Source organism: Pan paniscus, chromosome 9, assembly GCF_029289425.2.
Source record: "Pan paniscus chromosome 9, NHGRI_mPanPan1-v2.0_pri, whole genome shotgun sequence".
In the NCBI taxonomy this organism is placed as follows: domain Eukaryota; kingdom Metazoa; phylum Chordata; class Mammalia; order Primates; family Hominidae; genus Pan; species Pan paniscus.
In genome coordinates, this window is record NC_073258.2 from 74,300,402 (window position 1) to 74,316,175 (window position 15,774).

General features: G+C 55.5%; 1 protein-coding gene across 1 annotated transcript in view; it reads left to right on the forward strand.

Moving 5' to 3' along the window:
• Positions 1–14,040, forward strand: part of ARHGEF17 (Rho guanine nucleotide exchange factor 17) — a 63,262-nt gene extending 49,222 nt beyond the window's left edge. The window contains exons 4-21 of the mRNA XM_003815655.6: positions 485–601; positions 813–905; positions 1,127–1,303; positions 1,661–1,711; positions 1,977–2,086; positions 2,194–2,279; positions 4,781–4,899; positions 5,267–5,480; positions 6,035–6,108; positions 6,988–7,187; positions 7,385–7,686; positions 8,158–8,407; positions 8,699–8,785; positions 9,124–9,191; positions 9,404–9,552; positions 10,342–10,516; positions 10,630–10,899; positions 12,533–14,040. Of these exons, the coding sequence (XP_003815703.3) occupies positions 485–601; positions 813–905; positions 1,127–1,303; positions 1,661–1,711; positions 1,977–2,086; positions 2,194–2,279; positions 4,781–4,899; positions 5,267–5,480; positions 6,035–6,108; positions 6,988–7,187; positions 7,385–7,686; positions 8,158–8,407; positions 8,699–8,785; positions 9,124–9,191; positions 9,404–9,552; positions 10,342–10,516; positions 10,630–10,899; positions 12,533–12,729 (2,739 nt within the window). The 3' untranslated portion in view covers positions 12,730–14,040. The remainder of the gene's footprint in view (positions 1–484; positions 602–812; positions 906–1,126; positions 1,304–1,660; positions 1,712–1,976; positions 2,087–2,193; positions 2,280–4,780; positions 4,900–5,266; positions 5,481–6,034; positions 6,109–6,987; positions 7,188–7,384; positions 7,687–8,157; positions 8,408–8,698; positions 8,786–9,123; positions 9,192–9,403; positions 9,553–10,341; positions 10,517–10,629; positions 10,900–12,532) is intronic.
• Positions 14,041–15,774: the final 1,734 nt, after the last annotated feature.

Here is a 15,774-nt window from a genome sequence, read left to right on the forward strand (position 1 = left end):
AGGAGGCAGAACTGGAGCACAGCCCTGAGGCGGGGCGAGATTTGGATGAGGAAGGGCATTCCTGGTGGGGGGATCTGCATAAGCAAAGGCCAAATGGCTAGAATGAGTCTGTGTCACTCAGAGAATGGGGAAAGGGAGACCTGCCTGGCTGGACTTCGTGAGGGTGGAGGTCTAGATGGAAATGCCCAGTTGGAAGTGAGAGAACCAGGTCTGAGCTCACAGGATACATTCAGGTCTACATATGTGCATACATGAACAGTCACACCCAGATAATATGAGCACTCGTATATCCATGTGTACACATGCACATACGCCTAAACACGACCACACTTAGAGCTACAGGACATGTGCCTGATCCCTTAGAGATTGTATCATTTCTAGCTGGAGGGAAAAGATGGTGACTTATGAATCAGTGAAAACTAGGACAGAGTGAGGTGGGGTGAGGGACACCTTGAGGGTCCCCAACCTGCCTCCTCTTCCACAGTTCTCCAAGGATGTCCTAGTAAACATCTATTCTGCCTATATCGATAACTTCCTCAATGCAAAGGATGCTGTGCGTGTGGCCAAGGAGGCGAGGCCTGCCTTTCTCAAGTTCCTAGAGGTACTGTGGGCTAGGGCAGGGGGATGGAGGTGACCCTCACCTTGGGCCAGCTTTGAGGGCCCCAGGAGCTCCCAGCGTGGGTACCATAGTCCCAGCCAGTGGGCCAGCCTCCGTTCTCAGGCTGAGCTGGAGGGGCTTGCTGGGGACCTGTCCCTGGACATAGTCTTCCTGGCATGTCATTCCTCACACGATGCCCATCCATGGGTTTCAGCAAAGCATGCGTGAGAACAAGGAGAAGCAGGCGCTGTCTGACCTCATGATCAAGCCTGTGCAGCGGATCCCACGCTACGAGCTTCTGGTGAAGGTGGGCATGGAGCTGGGTGGGCAAGTGGGCAAGGCCTGGAAGCATGGGGGGATACAAGGAGGTCTAAGGCCCCTGCCTCATTGAGCCTGACATCAGGGTCCCTAGGGGACAGGTAGGAAAGAAAGTCCTCTTTGGTGTCTACCCATAGTCCCTCCTGCTCCAGCAGTCTGGGGCCCCAGGGGTAGCTAAGCAGTCAGGTCTGGTCCCCATTCCCACCCCAGGACCTCCTAAAGCATACACCTGAGGACCACCCGGACCATCCACTCCTGCTGGAGGCGCAGCGGAACATCAAGCAGGTGGCTGAGCGCATCAACAAGGGTGTGCGGAGTGCCGAGGAGGCGGAGCGCCATGCCCGTGTGCTGCAGGAGATAGAGGCTCACATCGAGGGCATGGAGGATGTGCGTGCGCCCTGCCCCACCCCACCCTACCCCACCCCACCCACATCTGTGTCCACTCGGCCTCTGTGTGCATCTGTGGCCACCTGGAATCATGGCTGTGTCCATGTCCGGAACCACAGTGTGTTTGCATCCATGTCTGCCAGCCTCTGTGGCCACACGTCTCCACCTGTCTGTTCTTCCACGTCTGTCTCTGACCTTGGGTCCTGTGGCCTGGCAGCACAAGGGCATTGAGGGTGGGAAGCATGCTGCTTCCATTGGCCTAGCCCATGGAGTGGGGCTGAGGGATCACTGGGATTTTTGGAGGGGATAGGGATTAATAACTGGCCTTCGAGATGCCTTGTCCCTCCTGTCCCACAGCTCCAGGCCCCTCTGCGGCGGTTCCTGAGACAGGAGATGGTCATTGAAGTGGTAAGAAGTGTCCCAGTATCTGTCCGGCTGTCCCCACCTCCTCACTTTGTCCTCTCTTCTGCTCACACCCTCTACCTGCAGGTCTCCCTGCTCTTTCACCCCAAGGGGAGCCCTGGTTGAGTCCCCACTCTGCTCTGACTCTCTGGGAAGCTGGGGAAGAGCCCTCACTCTCCCTGGGTCTCAGTGTCCCCTTGGGCACTATGGGCAGGGGGGTGGGCTTCTGGACTGTGTCCACCCAGCCTGAATTCTGCCTTGGGCTCCACAGAAGGCGATCGGTGGCAAGAAGGACCGGTCTCTCTTCCTGTTCACGGACCTCATCGTCTGCACCACTCTGAAGCGAAAGTCAGGCTCCCTGCGGCGCAGCTCCATGAGCCTGTGAGTGGCTGGGCCGGGGTTTGGGTGGTGCCAGCAGGGGGAGCATTTGTCCCTCTCTGAGCCCCACTCCCCGACCCTGGCCAGAGCGCCCCATTGGCTCCCCACAGGTACACGGCAGCCAGTGTCATTGACACAGCCAGCAAGTACAAGATGCTGTGGAAGCTGCCGCTGGAAGACGCAGACATCATCAAAGGTGGGTTTGATGCTAGGGGTTCTGGGTGTTGGGGTCTTCCTCTGAGAAGCCCTTCTGGAGGGTCTGAGCTCCAGCCAGTCTGGCTGCTTGTCCAGCTGCTTTTCCACTTTTGGGCCTCGCTTTCTCATCCAGTGCAAGGGGGCTGGCATGAAGGACCCATTTGGCACCCATGGAGCCAGACAGTCTGTCCATGCACACCTCCTTCCAACTGGGCAGGGACCTAGGCTGGCAGCGGGAGCTGGGTGGGGGTGGTGCACAGAGAGCAGCATCACTGTAATTAGCCATTGATTCATCTGTGCAAAATCATTTGAGCGCCTAATATTAGATGATGTTGCACTGTCTGGTTCAGCGGTTTCACACACAGGGAACAGACACTCGCTTGAGTTACTGCAAGCAAAGGGTTGATTGGAGCTATCCATGTTGTTCAGGGCTGAGACTGTTGGGAGCTGAGGCAGCTTCCAGGAGCCGCTCCTCCTGCGGCATCTGTCTTTCTTCCCTTCTTGCTGAGTCTGCCCTGTTCTCACTGCTGTTAGCTTTCCCTGCTTCCTCATAACTCCCGTGATCAGACCCAGGCTGGCTCCTGGCTCAGCTGGAGGGGAGCTCACCTGGAGCTTGGCCCTCAGGGTAACAGACAGGTTTGCTCGGCCCCTTGGTGAACCCAGGCCTGCCCACTATGTAGGAGTACCAGCTGATTATTACTCTAATTGGTCCAAGTCAATAGAATGACCACCTTTAAGTTAGGTGCCCACTCCTGGTCCAGTCAGCTGTGAGCAAGAATGGGGCAGGGTCATATGGAAGAAAACATGGCTGCCCAGGTGGTGAGGGTTGGGATGGGACAGTTTCTGTCAAAAGGAGTAGATCGGCTTCATCTCTTCAGGCTGTTTTAACAAAAATACCACAGACTGGGCAATTTATAAACAAGAGGAATGTATTGCTCACCGTTCAGGAGGCTGGGAAGGCCAAGATGAGGGTGCCAGCAGAACTGCAAGGGGCCTGTGCCTCACAGAGGGTGCCTTCTATGTGTCCTCACTTGGCAAACAAGCTCCTTCAGGCCCCTTTATTGGCACAAATCTCGTTCACAATGGTTCCCCCCTCATGACCAGGTCACCTCCCAAAGGTCCGCCTCTTTTTTTTTTTTTTTTTTTTTGAGACGGAGTCTCACTGTGTTGCCAAGCTGGAGTTCAGTGGCACGATCTCGGCTCACTGTAACCTCTGCCTGCCGGGTTCAAGCAATTCCCCTGCCTCAGCCTCCCAAGTAGCTGGGACTACAGGTGCGCACCACTACGCCCGGTTAATTTTTTTTTTGTATTTTAGTAGAGACGGGGTTTCACCATGTTGGCCAGGATGGTCTTGATCTCCTGACCTTGTGATCTGCCCACCTCGGCCTCCCAAAGTGCTGGGATTACAGGCGTGAGCCAACACGTCGGCCAGGTCCGCCTCTTAATACCAACACACTCAGGATTCGATTTCAACCTGTGAGTGTTGAGTGGACACAAACATTCAGGCAACAGCAGAGCTGTTCCCAGCCTCGGCCTGGCAGGAAACTCCACTGCCATCCACCGGGCACACACTCTTCTTCCCGTAGACACAGTGAGACAGCCTCCCTGTCCAGCGTGACTCCATCTTACAGTTACAAATCGTGCCCTCCCCTCCTCAGCAGGCTGCCTCTCACCCCCACGGGGTTCTTGGTCACAGGGCCACTTCAGACAGGACTTGCCAGTCTCAGGTTCCATGTCTCTAGTGCTGTCATGACCCGTCCAGGGCTGCCTTACCATTCTGCAACCTGTGGCCCAAATATTAAATTTATATACACCAATAACACATTCTATAAACTAGATTAGAGAAAAACAGGAAAAGAAACTCATTTAGGAAAAAGCAAAAAGACACTTCTTTTCCCTTGATTTCAAGACACATGTGTCCTGGCCCAAGGGTGGAGGGACAGCTCCATGTATGGACCACCGGTCCAGAATGTGCGTCCCAAGCCTTGGGTTGAGGGCGGCAGGCCGTCTGCAGGACCAGCTGCTTGGCAGTGTTCAGGTATGGGATAGGACCATAGAAATCCAGGGCACCATGCACTGCCCCCTCCTTTGTGGGGCGATAAGTCTCTTGGTCAGCACATTTGACTGCCTGGGGCTCTGCCTGCTCTGCCAGCACACCCACGGGAGGCTGCAACGCCGCAGCAGTTCCGTGTCAGCCAGGGCCTGTGTATCGCAGAGCCAGCCACTATTTCATACTCCATGCTCTCCTGGGAATTCTCCGTGGGCCTGACATCCTGCGCCACATGGCTCTGAATCAGGCCTAGTCCCCAGCTCACAGGGCTGGGGTTCCTCAGGGAGCTGCCTGTTAACTTTTTTCCCAAGAGCTTGGGGTTTCTATGCTCTCGGTTTGTCAGGTCTCTCCCCAGGCCCAGCTGCAGGCTATGCAGTGAGGGAAGGAGAGTCTGTCCCAGCCTGACCTTGTCTGTCTCTGTATCAGTCCACGGCCTTCCTCTCTCCCTCTAGGGGCATCCCAAGCCACCAATCGGGAGAACATCCAGAAGGCCATCAGCCGCCTTGATGAGGACCTCACCACCCTGGGCCAAATGAGCAAGCTCTCTGAGAGCCTTGGTTTCCCCCACCAGGTCTGTGCCCTCTGCCTGACACTGGGGAGCCAGAGGGTGGGAGGCTTCTGACCCTATCTGAGAGATAGACAGCCCTGACATTTGCCTGCGGGAAGAGACATCCCTTTCCCTCATCTGAAGGCAAAAATTGCAGCCTCCCTGCATATGGGGGAAGTAACATGTTCCAGGTCTGAGGGTGGAGACATAGCTGCATCCCCATCAGAGGGTGACAGAGGCCCCATCCCCCATATATCAAAGGAATCCAGGTCTGAGGGAGGAGACAGTCCCACTTGCTGTCTGAGGAGAGAGGCAGGTCCCCACACATTAAGGGCAGGTGCAGGCTCTGGTGAGATACTGGGGCCTGAGGCCTGGGCCCTCTTCCCCACAGAGCCTGGACGATGCACTGCGGGACCTCTCAGCTGCCATGCACCGGGACCTGTCGGAGAAGCAGGCGCTGTGCTACGCGCTTTCCTTCCCGCCAACCAAGCTGGAGCTGTGCGCCACTCGGCCCGAGGGCACCGACTCCTACATTTTTGAGTTCCCTCACCCTGACGCCCGCCTTGGTTTTGAACAGGCCTTCGATGAGGCCAAGAGGAAGCTGGGTAAGCCAAGGCACATGTTGGCCCTCTCCTCCTAGAGCTTCCAGGCAGGAGGCCAGAGGCATCTCACAGCTGTCTGTGACTTCAGGAGCCAGAACCGCAGTGCCCTGTGCTCCGGCTCCACCTGGTGGGGAGGGGTGCTTCTGCAGTGAAACATCAGACTGAATAATAGCTCTGGCCTCCCTGGCAGGGAGGGGATTCCATGGATAGGGTCTCACTGTCTGCTGGACCTGCCCCATAGTGGGCACCGATAGCCAAGACCCTTGCCATACCCTCCCTACACACACTCTGAGCAGGGCTGGATCAGGGAAAGCGATTGATCAGGGTTCATGGCTTAGAAGATCCATAGAGACCTCTGGGTCTAACCCCAAGACAATACACATGGGAAAAGATTGAGGCCAGGAGCAACTGCCTTATTCTAATGTGGCTGGGATCAGGCCTTCCCCTAAAGAGACCCTGAGGGGCAGGGGAGGAAAGGGAATGGGGCAGGGGCAGGACCAGGGTGAGATGGATGCTATGCTAAGCAGGGTCCGTCTGTCTGTCCATCTCCACTACAGCATCCAGCAAAAGCTGTCTAGACCCTGAGTTCCTGAAGGCCATCCCCATCATGAAAACCCGCAGTGGCATGCAGGTATGTCTGCATCTGGGTCACTTGGGTACGTGTTTTCAAAGCCAGCAGGTGTTCATGAATTTTTGTTTTGTGTACGACATTGTGTATATGCCTTGAACATTGCTATTGCTCCTTATGTCTTGGAGAATTCAGCTCTCTGTACGTGTGTGGGTGCTGCATATGTATTACATGTACACATGTATATGGGTATGCTTCGTGCATATCTGTATCTGTGCATGTGAACAAAGGTTATATGAATGATGGGAAGTAGCTTCATTTATGTGCTTGTATGAGGCTGCAAACATATGTACAGAGGTTACCAGCATCACATTTTTTCTATGCATGTATCCATGATTATATCTGGGGATATGTGTGTGTACATGTAGGCATGATGCCTGTATCCCATAGGCATGAGTGCATTTGACGTGTAGAGAGTCACATGGGCAAGGTGCGGTGGCTTACGTCTGTAATTCCAGTACTTTGTGGGGCCAAGTTAGGAGGATCACATGAACCTAAAAGTTCAAGACCAGGCTAGGCAAGACCCTATCTCTACAAAAAATTCAAAAATTATCCACGTTTAGTGGCGCGCCCCTGTGGTCCCAGTTACTTAGGAGGCTGAGGTGGGAGGATTGCTTGAGCCCTGGAGGTCAAAGCTGCAGTGAGCCATGAACCCACCACTGCACCCCAGCCTGGGAGACAAAGCAAGAACCAATCCAAAAAAAAAAAAAAAAGGGTCCTGTGCCGCGTGTATGTGTACGCGAGTGTAGAAGGGTGTATAGGGCACCCACACACACCCATGCAGGCCTGCCTCCCTCCATTCTGCCGGGGTTTCCCAGGAGTGGGGAATGCTGGCAGCAGTTCCTCCATTCACCTTCTCCTGTCCATTGGCGCCTCCTGCAGTTCTCCTGCGCGGCTCCCACCCTGAACAGCTGCCCAGAGCCCTCGCCTGAGGTATGGGTCTGCAACAGCGACGGCTATGTGGGCCAGGTGTGCCTGCTGAGCCTGCGCGCCGAGCCGGACGTGGAGGCCTGCATCGCCGTCTGTTCGGCCCGCATCCTCTGCATCGGGGCGGTGCCCGGGCTGCAGCCTCGCTGCCACCGGTGAGGCCTGGGCGGCGGGGTGGGCGGCACCGCGGGCCTGGGAGAACCAACCCCTCCCTGTCCCAGCACACTCTCAGGCCGCCCCGGCGTGGTTGTGGGCGGGGCCCGGCGAGTGTGGGCGGGGTCGGCGGGCGTGTCCACCAGCGGGGCCCCGTCTGGCTCGTAGCTGCTGTCATCCTCACTCCGTCTTCTCGCAGGGAGCCTCCTCCGTCGCTGAGGAGTCCTCCAGAGACGGCACCGGAGCCCGCCGGGTCGGAGCTGGACGTCGAGGCCGCTGCAGACGAGGAAGCCGCGACGCTCGCGGAGCCGGGGCCGCAGCCCTGCCTTCACATCTCCATTGCAGGCTCGGGCTTGGAGATGACGCCGGGCCTCGGCGAGGGTGACCCCCGCCCAGAGCTGGTGCCCTTTGACAGTGACTCTGACGATGAGTCTTCGCCCAGCCCCTCGGGGACGCTGCAGAGCCAGGCCAGCCGGTCCACCATCTCCTCCAGCTTTGGCAGTGAGCTTTGGCCATCTCCTCCAACTTGGCCTTGGCAGGCAGGGTGGACTGCCCAGAGGAGGGGGAGAGGAGGGACCAGTGTAGGGCAAAGGCATGGCGTCAGACCTCAGGATGTTAGCACACAGAGCAATGAGGGCAGGGGATGTGACACCGAGGATCCAGAGGGCAGTGGGACAGTCAGGCGGGATCATGAAGACCCTGGAGCACTCAGCTAAGGAAGATGGGGTGCTGGTGGAGTGGGGACCCACGGTGTGGCCACTGGGTCTGAGGGGCCAGGCGAGATCAAGGATTCTGTAGTGCTGAGCTGTCAGTGAGCAGGGCAGCAGGGCAGCAGACCGGAGCAGGCCGGGGAAGAACAGCTTTGAGAGGCCTTCCGGAGGGGCATGGCCAGGAGGGATGCATGGCCTAGAAAGATATCAGGTCCCAGGCCTGGCAGAGGGGAATGGAGACAGAGACCTTTGTCTCCCTCAGATGAGGAGACCCCGAGTTCCAAGGAGGCCACGGCAGAGACCACCAGCTCAGAGGAGGAGCAGGAGCCAGGCTTCCTGCCACTGTCTGGCTCCTTTGGGCCTGGTGGTCCCTGCGGCACCAGCCCAATGGATGGGAGAGCCCTTCGCCGCTCCAGCCACGGCTCCTTCACCCGGGGCAGCCTTGAGGACCTGCTGAGTGTCGACCCTGAGGCCTACCAGAGCTCCGTGTGGCTGGGCACTGAGGATGGCTGGTAGGGACAGGGGAGGGACTAGGGACACAGTGCCAGAACTCTGAGCTCCCTGCTCTGGAAATCATGTGGTCCCCTGGAGCCAAGGCAGGAGGGCTTTGGGTCACACCTCAGGGGTACTGCTGACCAGGGATGTCAGTGGGTCTGACAATCCCAGGGAGGCTGTGGGACCTCAGTACCTTGGGCAGGGACCCAGCATTGAAGACGTGGTGCTATGGGCAAAGAGGTGGAGGGATGACTCCAGGGGCTGGTGTGCCCCAAGCATTTGTCCCAGGTGCATACCCCGATCCACAGTGTCCACGTGTACCAGTCCTCCGACAGCATCCGTGACCGCAGGAACAGCATGAAGCTCCAGCATGCGGCCTCTGTGACCTGCATCTTGTAAGGCCCCAGGGTGGCCCTTCCTGTCTAGACTCTTCTCGGCCACACGTGCAGGCCTCCTTCTGTTCATCTGGTCCCCCTGCTCTACTGTCCCTCCTCTGTGTGGAGGCTGGAAGCCAGAGGCCTGGCCCTAGGCTAGCTGTGCCTCTTACACACTGTGTGAGCTCGGGCAAGTCACTCCCTTTTCTTAGCCTCAGGCAACCCCCACCTGGAGAACAAGGGGTGGGAAGAGGTGGCCTCTCGGGAGCCATACCCATTCTATCTGTGGTTCCCCTGGTCCTGGGTGACCCACTTTGGCTGCCTGAACTCCCTTACTGCTTCCTCTTTTCCCTACCCAGGTATCTGAATAACCAGGTGTTTGTGTCTCTGGCCAATGGAGAGCTTGTGGTCTACCAAAGGGAAGCAGGTGAGTATCTGCCCTCCCCCACACCCTGCCCCTGTCCCCTTACTGGTGTTGGGGCTCTCTCCTGGAGATGTGGCTTTGGGCAACTCCCAGGCCCTCTGTGGGCCTTGGTTTCCTTGCTTATAAAAGGGGAATGTTAACATCTCATTTCAGGGGAGACTGAGGCTCAAATTTAGAACTGGAGTGAATTTCCTGTTTTCTTTACCCCACTCCAGGCCATTTCTGGGACCCCCAGAACTTCAAATCAGTGACCTTGGGCACCCAGGGGAGCCCCATCACCAAGATGGTGTCTGTGGGTGGGCGGCTGTGGTGTGGCTGCCAGAACCGAGTCCTTGTCCTGAGCCCTGACACGCTGCAGCTGGAGGTAGCAGGGGGTGGGGGAATGGAATTGGTGCCATGGGATGAGCTAGGTCCGTGTGACAGGGAGATGGAGACCATGGTAGGGGCATAAGCAGCATCCAGCAGAGGGCTAGGGCCTTCCTCTGACCACAGAGTGACGCTGGCCAGTCCCTGTCCTCCTTCGATCCTCGTTTCTTCTGTAGCTGATGAGGAATACAGTGAGTGTCCCATATACATTAGGAATCTTATTCATCCTCCTGCCCACCCTATCTCTCAACTCAGGTTTTAGGGTCCTTTGGGGATAGGACAAGAGTCCTTTCTGATGTCAACATCCATTAGCATTAGACTCTGGCATTTATTGCTGCACATGTCACTTGCACACATGTCAGAAGTATCCAGGGGCAACGGGTTCCCTTAATTTCCCTCACTTATTCCATTGTTGGCTGGGCAGGAGTCCAAAGCCCTGGGTTCAGGCCCCAGCTCTGTGACTGACTTGCTGTGTGACCTTTCCCTTCTAGGCTTCAGCTTCCCCACCTGTCCAGGGGGAGGCCAGTGACTGATTTTAGAACCCTTTAAGCATTGAAGTTCTCTGATCCTTAAATCACTCAAGTTTAATGGGGAAAAAGCACCTCCATTGTAATTCCTGAGAACTAAGTTGGGAGGTGCTGGTGAAACCAAGCTTCGAAAGGTTAATCAGACCAAGGACCAACGCTAGTGTGAGTTGTGAGGGATGGACACTGGTGAAGCTCCAGGCTAGGGTGGGCCAAGGGAGGCAGGCCTGCCAATGACCCATCTTCTCCCCCGCCTTCCCCAGCACATGTTTTACGTGGGTCAGGATTCAAGCCGTTGCGTGGCTTGCATGGTGGACTCCAGCCTGGGTGTGTGGGTGACATTGAAAGGTAGTGCCCACGTGTGTCTCTACCATCCAGACACCTTTGAGCAGCTGGCAGAAGTAGACGTCACCCCTCCCGTGCACAGGATGCTGGCAGGTACTGACCTCAAACTACCACAGCACCCTCCTTGGAGCCTTTCTGCCCGATCGTAGAGGCGGCTGAGCCAGGGCCAGAATTCAGCCCCAGCTGTGGTCTGTCTCCCACCCCAGGCTCGGATGCCATCATCCGGCAGCACAAGGCTGCCTGTCTGCGAATCACAGCGCTGCTGGTGTGTGAGGAGCTGCTGTGGGTGGGCACCAGTGCTGGTGTCGTCCTCACCATGCCCACTTCGCCCGGTACTGTCGGCTGCCCACGGGCACCACTCAGTCCCACAGGCCTCGGCCAGGGACACACCGGCCACGTCCGCTTCTTGGCTGCAGTCCAGCTGCCAGATGGCTTCAACCTGCTCTGCCCAACCCCACCACCTCCCCCAGACACAGGTGGGTCAGTGCATCATACCCCAAGCTAGGGATCATGGACGTTTGGTTTAGGACTCCCCACTATCCTGCCAGAAGAGCTTTCAAGAGGGAGGAAAAGTGCCACATAGAGCTGGAGGTGGCATATGTGACAGGAAATACACCACGGAAGTGTCCAAATGAAATCTAGGATTGTGTGTGTGTGTGTGTGTGTGTGCACCTGCATGTGTTGTGTGTATATAAAGTTCTATCCAGAGAAATGTCATGGGAGACAGGGAGGGAACTATAACCTAAGAGGTAGAATATGTCACAAATAGAATATGTATATAGAAAATATGTCCTGTTGTATATATTTCCTATATGCACCAGGAAATAGCACAGGACTAGAAATGATATATAGGGCAGGAAGTGGAATCAGGAAGTGATGCACAGAGCAGGAAATAGAAATAGCAACAGAAAACAACATAGAATGGCACTAGCACAGAAAATGGACTGATAATTAGAAAGTGAAACAGCCGGGTGCCAGGCGTGGTGGCTCACACCTGTAATCCCAGCAGTTTGGGAGGATGAGGTGGGAGGATCGCTTGAGCCCAGGAGTTCAAGACCCAGCCTGGGCAACATGGTGAGACACCGTCTCTACAAAAAATACAAAAATTAGCCAGGTGTGGTGGCACACACCTGTGGTTCCAGCTGCTCAGGAGGCTGAGCTGAGGTGGGAGACTCACTTGAGCCCAGGGAAGTCGAGGCTGCAGTCAGCAAAGATTGCACCACTGCACTCCAGCCTGGGTGACAGAGTGATACCCTGTCTCAAAAAAATAAAAATAAAAATATGGCCAGGCGTGGTGGCTGACACCTGTAATCCCAGCACTTTGAGAGGTTGAAGGGGGTGGATCACCTGAGGTCAGGAGTTCGAGACCCGCCTGGCCAACATGGTGAAAACCCATCTTTACTAAAAATACAAAAACTAGCTGGGTGTGGTGGCAGGCGCCTGTAATCCCAGCTACTCGGGAGGCTGAAGCAGGAGAATCACTTGAACCAGGGAGGCGGAGGTTGCAGTGAGCCAAGAGTATGTGCCATTGCACTCCAGCCCAGGCAACAAGAGCAAAATTCCGTCTGAAAAAAAAAAGTGAAACAGCAGGAAATGAGGTACATCAGGAGGCCACAACCAGAAAAGTCTTGCTTTGGCAGGACAAGAAATGATATTCCCAAGAGGAAGTGGCTGTGGAAATCAGGAAGCAATAAAGCCTCAGGTCAGGAGTTGTCTGGGTTCACAGAAGACTTAAGCTACCTGGGAAAGGGCTGTTGGAAGTAGGAGGCTTATTTAATGCAAGGACGTTGCATGCAGTAATCAAGAGAGATAGAAAGTGGCATCTTACAGGGCACTTACATTGTGAAAAGAAAAACATCAGAAGTGGCGTCACTTTGGGAAATTATGTGACTCCTGACTAGAGATTACAGATGGGACATAAGAAGTCTGGCTGCCAAGAAGTGGGCATTTCTTTCTAAATAAGTTCCTAGCTAACAGAAAGTGGGATTCCCCCATAGGAAGTGTGCACGTCTTCCTTCCTATCTTCTGGGGTGTGGGAATTCAGGCCCCGATGGGACAGTGAAGCCTCCATTCGCCCCCAAGCTGACAGATCCTCCCCTCTGCCCCCAGGCCCCGAGAAGCTGCCATCACTGGAGCACCGGGACTCCCCTCGGCACCGAGGCCCCGCCCCTGCCAGGCCTAAAATGCTGGTTATCAGTGGAGGTGATGGCTATGAGGACTTCCGACTCAGCAGTGGGGGTGGCAGCAGCAGTGAGACTGTGGGTCGAGACGACAGCACAAACCACCTCCTCCTGTGGAGGGTGTGACCCTGTCTGCCGTGGCCCAGGACTCGCCCGCTCACCTGCCTTCAGCCTGCTTGCCTCTCCCTAGCCCACACGCAGACTTTGACCAGGAGTATCCAGCCAGGGGCACACATGTGCCTGCGTGGGCTCTGCCTTGTCTTCGCGGAAGCATTCCTGATGGAACACCCACTGGCCAGCCAGGCCATGGCTTCTCCCGACCCTCTGGCTGCCCCAGTGCTTCCAGTCATGATTGGGTGGGGGACATGTGGGCTGACCGGGACCTCTGACCCTGGAGCTTCTACCAAAGACACAGCTGGGTCTGGACCCCACGGGGCTGGGGAGGGCCATGTGCAATATTTGGAGGGTTTTCTGGAGGGCAGCAGGAAGGCTGGGGAATTCCCCATGTACAGTATTTATGTTTCTTTTTAGATATGTACCTTCCCAAGCACTTATTTATGCAGTGACCTGGTCACCTGGGGTGGGGGTGATTTGAGGAAATGACATGAGGAAAAGAAACCTATTCCTGCCCTGGGGACCACCCTGGGACTCTAACCAAGCCTTCCTGGAGGGACCCATGCGCCCCTGAGCCCCATTCCATTCATACAGACACACACGTACGCACACTGCATGTCCAAGGCCCTAAACATTGCCCGTTGACATAAACTTTCCAGGGCCCCAGCCTGATGGGGCTGCCCTCAGTCCTCTAGATCAAGATGCTGACTATTAGGGGGCAGTGATTGCCATCTGGGGACCTGTCAGGCTTTGTCATTTCCCAGTTTGTTGGTGGTGCCTTTAGTGGTTCCCTAATTTGGGAACACTGATGGGGCCTTGGACAGGGCTTTCTCTCAGGTAGGAGAAATGGGCCCATGATCTCCTCATAGTCGCCCCCAGTCCTTGGCCCTGCTTCCCTGTGTCTCATGCACTGGCACATATGGTCACCTTGGAGGGCAGACCTAGGAGCCCCTCTGACCACTGAATCCGTCTCCACACCCCTTCTGCCAAGGGAAGCCCCTTCAGGAAGGACCCCCCAAAGCTGAGGGGCTGAATGTAGCCTCTTCAACAGAGAAGGCTCCCACTTGAGAGCAGCCTCTGCCTGACCCCCTGGACCACAGGGAGCCACTCTGACCCTCAGCCCCCTCGCTTCTTCAGCTAAAACTCCAAAGGTTTGGTTTCAGATGGGGTTTGTTTTGTTCTGTTTGGTTTTGGTTTTGTTTGGGGTGGGTGGGTCATTGCGGTCTTAGATTATGTTTCTCTTGCTACCAAACAGTCATGTATTAACTCTCTTTGGATGATGAAGTTTAAAGAGTCAATAAATAGAAACACCAGATGACTGCATTGGTGGCCACAGTGGCCTCCTGTCAGCAACCTCAGGGCTCAGTCTCCCTGGCCACATGGGCCTTCCGACGTCCACACACTTGGGAAGAAGGGAGGCCTTGGAGACCCAGAAGAGTGCTGGACGGCGAGGTTGCCACGATTTGCTGTGTTACCCTGGGCAGGTGGCTGGGCTGCAGTTTCCTCATCAGGAAAATAAAGGGGTTGTACCAGTTCAGTGCTTTGTAACCAGGGTTACATGGTAGAATCCCTTGCAGATGACATGTAAATGCGGAAACATGATTCGTAACTTATTTACGTATTAATTGAGAGCTTCTGAGTCAGTGGGCCTGGATGGAGCTTGGGAATCTGAAGCTGACATGCTCCAGGTAAAGAGCCAGGACCCCTGTTGAGCCTGTCTACGGCTCCTCCAGGAAACAATGTTCTCCAGCAAAGCCTCAGCTGGAGAACCCTGATGAAGGCCAAGGCCCTGCTCCAAGCCTCTGAAGTCTTTGGAGCAGGGATGGAATCCAAGTCTGTCTGATTTCTGGTCTGAAGAGGTCTGTCATTAAATCAGACACAAGAACGCATAGGCCCAGCAACATGGGACTATTCTGTGCAAGGACAGAGAGCCCTCCACACCAGAGTGCACCTGCAGAACTAGAGGTGGCCATCACTAGAAGGCATGTCATGCCTCAGCTCTGCTACACGCCTGAACGTTTCCAGCCTAAATGACTGACTTTTGAGTCAACCCCTGAAGGGGCATGCAAGGTCACATTCTGCAAACTGGCAGCACACCTCTCAGGGGTCTGCTGGGTCCTCAACACCACAGGACGGGCATGGACCGTCTCCGTGCAGCATCATTTTACTGGGGCTATCTGGGGAGGAAGGGATTCTATTAATAAGCACAGATATATTATGGAGTAGGAGGCATCATTCATGTGGAATATATAACGAAACAAAGCATTAGAAGAAACACAGGCTTTGAAGCTGGACAGACCTTGTTTGAGATCTTGACTTTGCCGCTAACTAGCTATGTGCCTTTGGGCAAGTTGTATCCCCTCTGAGCCTCCATTTCCTCACGTGTGAAATGAGGCTGATGATCCCTTCCCGAACAGGACTGCTGCTTGGCGTGCACAGGTCTTTGGATTGCAAGAAAGAGATTCATTTTGCTTGTGAACTAGAAGGGTGCTTATTAGCGAAGATGTGAACTGGCAGCAAGGAGCTGTCACAGGGCACTGTGGCCCAGACATCAGAGCTGCATCTCAGGACATCTGGCCTCTCCACTTGAGTCGCCAGTGCCTCCCACACTGCCAGTCAGTTGCTGTTCCACTGCTTTCCAGCTTCTGCTGCCTCAGGGCCTCCGCCTCCTCCACTCGGAGGACCCTGGGCAGACTTCAGTTTTAGCACAAGATACCCAAGACCAGATCCTCACCACTTCCCCGACTCAAGTGCCTCAGTAAGAATGGGCTTGGCCCAGCCCACTGTTACTTAGAGGCCCACATTCCAGGGCACTGGCCAGCCTGTGGACAGCCTGGACCCCATCAGCTGTGGGCAGGGAGGCCCTGGAATGAGCATCAGACCCCAGGCTCCCCGCCCAGGGGAGGCTCCTGGAAGGATTAGCTCCTCTGAAGCAGTGGTTCTCAGCCTGGGATGCACATTATGATCATGAGGGCCCAGGCCAATTCCAAGCCAATTAAATCTGAACTTTGAGGGTGGGACCCAGGTGTCTATATGTTTTTTAGAAACCTTTAGTTG